Below are 8,638 nucleotides of genomic sequence, written 5' to 3' on the forward strand. Positions count from 1 at the left end.
CTTTGCAAACAAAGGATTTATCATAATGGTTATGTAGTTGGAAGGATTATTAATGTCTCCATTTTTAAAAAGGCATATTGCTAGACTAGTTGTCTAATCTCTTGGGAATCCTTACAGAATGACCTTGTTGAATATTTCTGTGATGTCCATTGAAAGAATGTTCATTCCCCACTTTAGATATTATGCTTGAAGTTCAACCAAGTCCTTTGCCTTTCCTTTTTTCAACTTCTTAATTCATGCCTCCCCTTCTTGTAATATGAAAAGCTTTGTAGTTGTGTTGATCCTGGGAGGAGGCTCATCCTGTGATTCTCTCATAGAGTTGTCTTGCATAGTCAAACCATTGTTTGGCTATAATATTATTTTCAATTTGCTTCTTCCTTGGTTGAAGTTCCTGCCAAAAAAGTTCTAGGTTATTCTTTCCTAGATATATTAACTCTTCTCGCCTTGTTTGCATGAACTCATCTTTTTTCCTTTTTAAAATCTGTTCATATAACTTTATATTCATCTTCTCCTCGCCTGCCTTTTTCAAGGTTTCCCTTGCCATTTTGCATTCCTCATCAAACCAAGCATTTACAGGAAAACAATTTGATTCAAATTTCCTATTTTTTACTTTTTTGCACTTCTAAAGTGCACTCTAAATTATATTTGTTAACTAAGTGATTCACATACACTATCACCACTATAACTAAATGACCACTATAACTAAACGATTCACATAGATTCATGTCAATTTAATAAGTTGAATATCACACTCATAACAAATTCTCAATTTCACAATTTACAAAAATAAAAATTATAAAATTGGTATAAACTATTGTTGATAATAATGTTTCTATAATTTTCGCTAACTTGAACAGCTCTGAGCGCTGCACCCGCCCCAGCTCGGCCCCTTCGGCCTTTCCAGATCCTAGTGCATGAGCCCGATCAGTCGAGGATCTGTGATCGAAGACTGCGATCAGATCTATGCGCTGCTCCACGTTCCAGATTTCAGACCCCTGCGCATTCCTGACTGCTTGTGAGACCAATCAGTTGAGGATCTGCCCAGGCAAGGCCCACTGGTCATGGAGGATTGATCTTCGCCTGTTAAGTCAGATCTAGCGCCCATGGAGGTGCTGGGCATCTCCCAGGCCCCTCCCTCTCCTCCTCCGTCGACGATTTCCTCAGCTGAGGCGTTCAGTCGGCTTCTGGATGGGCTACCCAAGAAGAAAAATGTAGAAGCGGTGAAATTCGTCAAGAAGCTCGACGATATCCCTGAGATCTCTCTACCTCCAGAAACCCCGATCCAGGTTGCTCTGTCCCTGTCCGAGCGGGCTCTCATAGGCCAGTTTACTGGTCTATGGCCATCTCCCAAGTCAACAGAGAGTTGGGTCAAAAGAAACTGGTCGCCGCTGATCAAAGAAAGTGTGACCTCATATTTTCTGGGACGAGGATTCTTCCTCTTTGAATTCACCTCCAAAGACGATAAAGAGTTGATCTTCCGAAATGGTCCTTACTTTATGGGCCCCCAGGGTATGTATCTAAACAAATGGACTCCTGACTTCGATCTAGCAGTAGACGTACCCAAAGCTGTCCCGGTATGGGTTAGGCTTCCCAACCTCCTAGTTCATTGCTGGAACTAGGATTCTTTGATGCATATTGGAAATGCCCTGGGGAAATTCATAGACCGAGCGAACAGTAAGGATCAATACGACTGTGCAAGGATCTGCGTTGAGGTGGATCTGGAGGAGGGGCTTCCGGAGGCCATCAAACTCAAAGTAGGAAGTTGGACGCATGTGCAGAAGCTAGACTATGAACAGTTGCCCTTCAAATGCCGGAAATGCCAGGTTTATGGGCACTTTGCCAGAAACTGCCCAACGGTCAATGAAGCAGCTCAAGGGAAGGAGGCCGGCTGGAATCAAGTTAAAAGATCCAAAATGTCTTCCAAGACCCAGAAGCCGGGAGGAACTACCGACAAAGGCCCCCAGCAGGATCCGGCTCAGCAGATCCAACAGTCCCAGCCCAAGTTCACCCCAGAGAACAGGTTTGATCCTCTTAGCTCCCAACTAGAGGACTCCCATGAAGTGGTAGTTCAAAATACAGAGTCCCCAGACAAAGGTTCCCAACCCCCCAACTTTAAAGACACAGGAGCCGCAAAAAGCTCAAAGGAAACCCCTGATGTAGTCGAGGAGGAGGATCAAGAATCAGAAAAATCGGAGGAGGAAGGAGAAACAGGAGAATCCCAATCCTCTGTAAGGAGATCTACAAGAGGGCGCAAAACAGATCGAGAGAAAAGAGAGAACGAAACGTACAAAGACAAACTACAGGGCAGTCAACCAACATTGGAGAAGCTGTTAGCAAAAACGCCGAAGATGGTAAGAAATCAGTATCAAGGCTCCAAGGGAGCCCAACCAAGCAAAGGTAAATAATGAAGATAATCTCCTGGAACTGTAGGGGTATGGGAATCAAAATCAAAGAAGAGGCTATACGAAATCTAATAAGAATAGAGGCCCCCGACATACTCCTTCTCCAGGAAACTACGATGGAGGAGCCAGATTTTCTTCAGGTAAGCAAAAAACTTTGGAAAAAGAGTAATGCAATAGTTGTCTCAGCCTGAGGAGCCTCTGGAGGGTTGGGTACTCTTTGGAACGAAAGCAGGTTTTCGCTGGTGGCAGAGGCATCAAATACCCACTGGGCGATGTTAAAGATGCAGCATCTAATTACAAAATAAATTTTTTGTCTTTTCAATGTTTATGTTCCGGTCAATGCTGGAGAAAAAAAGATTTGCTGGGACTCCTTAAGGCAGCAAGCAGATCTGGGCAATATGGAAAATGTCATCATAGCAGGTGACCTGAACATCACTCTACACTCTTCTGAAAAGCGAGGAGGCTGCATTGTGCGAGACCCGGCAAGGGAATGAGTAGAGGATCTCCTCCAAGACTGGGATCTGCTAGATATCAAGCCTGCCTCAGGTAAGTTCACTTGGTCCAATAAAAGAATAGGTCCTGGCCATATTGCAGCAAGGCTGGATAGATTCTTGGTGCATAGCTCCTTTCTTCTACTTGGCCTAGACGCTAGCATGCACATTCTCCCTTGTAGCGCCTCTGATCATAAGCCAATCAAGCTAATCCTTCGAGCTCACGCTGACCTTGGCCCCATTCCCTTCAAGTTTAGCCCTTTGTGGATCAAGGAACCCATCTTCTTGCAGATTGTCAAAGAAAGCTGGTCCCAGCCTGTCAGTGGATCTCCATTTTATATTTGGGAAGAAAAACTCAGGAGATTGAAATCAGCCCTAAAGTGCTGGGCCAAATCTTTTGTCAATCCAACAGCTGAAAGGAAAAATATCCAAAGCCTGCTTGAAGCCCATCAATTGATCACAGAAAAGGCATATATATCTAGAGAAATCTTAGACAAAGAGGTTCATCTCCAACAGCATTACCATAAATCTTGCCTGGCCGAAGAGGAAACATGGAGGATCAAATCGCGCTGTCTTTAGCTAAAGGCAGGCAACATAAATACCTCATTCTTTCACAAACAAGCTGAAGTTAGGAAAGGTTTCAATTTTATAACTGAAATTAAGGAAGCTGCCACCATACACAAAGACTTTGCAAGCATTAAACATGCGGCCCATCAACATTTCAAATGCATGTATAGTGAAGAGACGAATATGAATCAGAACTTTTGTTTGCTGGATGGGGTACCCACTTCAATAACTGCTGAGATGAACCGCCATCTAGAAAACAAAGTCACAATGGAAGAAGTCAAAAGGGCCCTCTATGCCATGAACCCAGATAAATCCCCAGGCCCTGATGGTTTTTCCGCCTCTTTTCTCCAAACCTGCTGGCACATAGTGGGGAAAGATTTATATAAAATGGTTCAAAAATCGCAGGCTTGCTAGAAACTAGGAGGAAGCACTAACTCCTCTTTTCTTGCTCTCATTGCCAAGGAAAAGGGAGCCAACTCCTTCAATAGGTTTTGCCCCATATCCCTATGTAACATTGGCTACAAGCTGATCACAAAAGTTATTGCTAACAGGTTGAAGCATATACTTCCTAAAATCATTCCAGAGAACCAAGGAGGCTTCATCCACGGAAGGCATTTGGTGGACAACTTCACACTAGTCCAAGAGGCAATTCTATCAAGTCAGCAGCGCAAAGAACAAGGTATGGCTATCAAACTAGATCTAGCAAATGCCTTTGACCGAGTTAATCATAGTTTTCTTTTGAATGTGTTGAAAAAATTTGGTTTTGGGGTGAGATTTATCAATTGGATCCGGGCTTGCATCTCGGAACCATGGATCGCTCCTTTAGTCAATGGTAGATCTGCAGCTTTCTTCAAAGCTACAAGAGGACTAAGACAGGGCTGTCCCATGTCTCCTCTGCTATTTGTTATTCAAGCTTCAGTTCTTAGTTTCCATCTAAACAAAAAAATGCAAGAGCAGGAGATTTCAGGGATATCCATAGCGAGGGGGGTCCAAAACATAAATCATGCCTTATTTGAAGATGACACTCTGCTTCTTGGGACGGCTTCGATCCACTCAGCCAAAAGATTTAAAGAGATGCTCGATGAGTATTGTATGGAGTCTGGTAGCAACCTCAACAAGGGTAAGTGCCATACTTACTGCTGGAACACCTCACCCTCTTTGTTCAATATCATCACCAGATGTCTAGGATTTGCAGCTTCCTCAGAATGGACATCGTTCAAGTATCTGGGTCTGCCTATTTTCCTCAAGCGCACCTATAGCAGGGACTGGATGCCGCAAGTAGAAAAATTTAAAAGCAAACTCCAGGCATGGGGAGCAAATTGGCTAAATATGGCAGGCAAGACAATTCTCATTAAAGCCGTCCTTAGCAGCCTCCCATTATACCAATTCTCTGTGCTTCTAGCGCCCATTGGTATACTCCAGAAAATGGATCAATACATTAGAAACTTCTTTTGGAAAGGGGGTAAACACAATGAGAGAAGATTCCTGCTTGTTAAATGGGAGACTGTTCTCAAACCTAAGATGGAGGGTGGGCTCAATTTCAAGAAGCTCCCTCAGCAGAACATAGCAATGGGAGCCAAGCTCCTCTGGAGATTAATTGCGCCTAAACCAGGCTAGGCACAGACAACACTCTGGAGAAAATACCTCAAAGGCACGAGATTGAGATGTTTAGATGGACCTTTACCTCAAGGAGCCTCGCCGATCGTCAACCTCTGCTCCAAAGCTGCCCCGTTGATTCAATCCAAAGCCTACTGGATTCCCGGAAATGGGAAAAAAATAAGCATATGGAATGATTGTATCATGGATCGCGAGCCTATAGGAGATTGCCCAAAGGTGAAATCGCTGAAAGAATGGTTGACGGTAGTCGGGAAAACTAAGCTGTGGGACATATCCGCATGGAATGAACGCAATGGGCGGGCTGGAGTCTGTCGGATCCGCCTTCAGACCTCCACCAAGAGACCGTCCACATCTATGAATTATTGAACGGAATTGCACCCACGTGCATCAATAGGAAAGATAGGCGAGGCTGGGGCGATCAGTCGGCCAAATATACAGTAGCCCAGGGATATGCGTGTGATCAGGTGCTCATGTCCTATGTGTCGTAAAATGCTCAAAAATGAAAGTGCTTAGAACTGGTTCAAAATTGAATGACTGGAAAGTGCTCGTCCTCCTGATTCCGGCGCCGCGAACGGTTCAAAAAACGGTCGCTGTATGAGAAAGTTATGCCAAAAACAAAATCGCCCAATAACCCTTAATTTTTGAATTTTTCAAAAAAAATTAAAAAAAAAAGAATATTCCACAAAATATTCCTTGGAATATTCCTTTTTGGGCAGCCAATCACAGGTTGCCACGTGGCAGGCCCGGAGGCTGCCACGTGGCCTAGGTGATGTCAGCAAATGTATGTTGGAGCGCATTTTAAAATTTTTGGGAGTTCTAAGTATTGAACCTGCGACCTATAGTTTGCAACAACCACGCCTTACCAACGTGCCACCGGGGTTACATGTGTTATATGGGTGGCGGAAACGTTTTATAAAATTTAAATTTACTTTGGGCGGGGCCCGAAGGGGGCCAGCCCCTAAGGACCAGCCTCCATACATGTGACCTCCGCCATAAAACTGTGGGCCTAGACCCTTAACCACCAGCGCAGAATCCCATGCAAACAACCAACCCGAAATTTTGGTCACATGCCCATTAATCACAAGCAGTTAGTCTGGCGGAAGTTTTGGGGGAGCGCCAAATTTGGGTGGACCCGCCATATTTGGCGGGCCTAACTGGCCCCAACTAAAATTATCTGGAGTTTTTGTAGGGGCAGCTGGCAGTTGGGAGTAAATGGCCATAACTTTGGCTAGGAAAGGCGGTTTTGGACAATTTTTTTTTTTTTTTTTTTGGATATTTTCGACCTTCTGAAGCCATTGGCACAGGTCTTACAGCCATCTGAGGTCATTTGCAGAGGTTTTGGAGCCGTGGAAGTTCTAGGAGCCACCGGGGCCCAATATTGGGAGAAATGTATAGGGTTGCAGGTATCCATTGGAGGTGAACCAGTAGTCAATCTTGAAGGATTCAATTGTTCTGAATCCGTTTTTGCAGTCTATTCCACCTGTAGAGACTTTTATTCAGCTGTATATTCATTTTGAGCATTTAATTAAAACGAGGACAGGCCCATTTGGGAGCCTTGGACCCAGCAGACGTAGCCCAGGAGGGGTGAACTGCTTCATCAACTTCTTTTGCATATGTGGTTGATTTATTTTGCAGAACAAATTCGTTTTAGTGTGTTAAACAGTAAAAGGAAATAAATCTGCTATACTTAAATGGGTCATGAACAGCTGAAAATTTCATTTGTTTCTTTTCTGCAAGACATGGACATCTTTTAAACATGTATATTACTGAATTGAATACCTTGCAAACCATTTACAAGTAGTTTCAAATTCAGATCAGCGTGCCTTGCTGCAATCCCAAATGTGCCTCCAGACCCGACCCCGTGGAAGACAGTCTGGGGCATCTCCATGCTGCCAAAATTTGATTTTTTTTTGTTGGCTTTTATGCCACAGGAAAATATTAACCGAAGATAAACTCCAGAGGCGCGACTTCTACGGACCGTCCAGGTGCTCCTTGTGCTAAGACTTTGAGGAATGCGCCACGCCTCTGATTCTCAATTGCAAGTTCTCCATTCAGGTCTGGAGAGAACTGATGGACTATTGGAACCCCAGATTCGAGCTTCCTGCCGCCATAATAGATCTGTTCGCCACTTGGAAAACCTGCTATCTCCGGCCCTCTCCCAAAAATAAAGTGATCAAAGCGGCCTGGGCATCACTGCTTAAAATTTGCTGCTGGCAGCTATGGCTAGAGCGCAACAGCAGAATCTTCAGGAACATCCAACACAATGCCAAGACGGTGGCGGCCAAGGTAAAGATTCAATTAAAAGAATGTTTGGGAGAACATAAAGATGACTCTAACCTCACCCAGCTAGACAGAGATTGGGGGTCCTCCTTGAGCCTGCATTTTCATCAAAATATCAGAAGCATGGCTCCTCCTGAGGAATGGCAAATAAGGGGAAAAGGTAGCGAGGATTTTCAAAACTGGATCCTCAAGCAAAAGGTGCACTCCCTCTTCTTCGACGGGGCAGCAAAAGGTAATCCGGGCAACGCTGGAGCAGGGGGAGTAATTAAAAACATTGACGGTGCAGAGATCCTCCACTTTGCCTGGGGTCTAGGAATCAATTCCAGCATCCAAGCTGAGGCATTTGCCCTCTACCAAGGACTCAAGCAGCTCTTGAAGCTGGAAATCAAGGAGGCTAATATCCTTGGGGATTCCGAAGTGATCATCAAACTCATGGTGACTAACTCTACTCCACGGGATTTAAAATTAGCAAGGCTGATCCAAAGAATCAGAAGCATGGCAAAGCTGTTCCAAAATCTGAAATACTATCACGTGCTGAGAGCCAACAACAAGGAGGCAGATCTTGAAGCCAATAAAGCTGCACAGCTATCAGCCGGGGCAATGAAAAGAGACGGGGAAGAAGCATGGGTCCCAATTCCTTAAATCATTTCAGCAGATATGTTTTTTTGCTTAATTCTAAAGCTGTTTGTTTGTATATTTAAACTGGGGCAAATTGTAGAAATAAGCGCAATTGCTGATCCCAAAAGGAGATGGAAGTGGAAAGCAAATCTAATAGCGTCTCAGAAGGACGAATCCAATTGGATCGTGCCCACTCCTACTGTAATCAGAAGATTGGTATTTAGATCGTCCCATTAATACAATCCATAACCGTTCTTGTTAAAAAAAAATGTTTCTATAATTTCCAAAAATACCGTAGTGACATCAACAACATGGAAATATCTTTGTATCAATTCTTAAATAATTACACAATTTTTTTCATTCATCTTTTACATAATATATATTTATTTGGAAAATAATCTGAAATATACTCTCATTTTCTTTATATTATATCCATTTTCAAATATATTACGCAATTTTTTTCATTATCTTTTATATAATATATTTATTTTTATTTATTAAAAAAATAATGTGAAATACACCCATTTTCTTTATATAAATATAATTCTAATTATAATAATTTATTATCTTTAAATATAATTGGTTTTCAATAATTACAAACAAACAAATTATTTGAAAATTTTCAAATAAATTATTTAACGAAAAGCTTTTCGAGAAAAATCA

General features: G+C 43.0%; 1 protein-coding gene across 1 annotated transcript; it reads left to right on the top strand.

Moving 5' to 3' along the window:
• Positions 1-5,260: 5,260 nt before the first annotated feature.
• LOC149217436 (uncharacterized) lies at positions 5,261-7,999 on the top strand. The gene is made up of 2 exons (XM_089390210.1): positions 5,261-5,383; positions 7,133-7,999. The coding sequence occupies exons 1-2, from the start codon at positions 5,261-5,263 to the stop codon at positions 7,997-7,999; spliced, it is 990 nt and encodes a 329-aa protein (XP_089246336.1).
• The last annotated feature ends 639 nt before the right edge of the window (positions 8,000-8,638 follow it).

Source organism: Pinus tabuliformis, chromosome 1_1 (assembly GCF_031772625.1).
Source record: "Pinus tabuliformis cultivar Carrire ecotype Pingquan chromosome 1_1, CPIR1, whole genome shotgun sequence".
Classification (NCBI taxonomy): Eukaryota; Viridiplantae; Streptophyta; class Pinopsida; order Pinales; family Pinaceae; genus Pinus; species Pinus tabuliformis.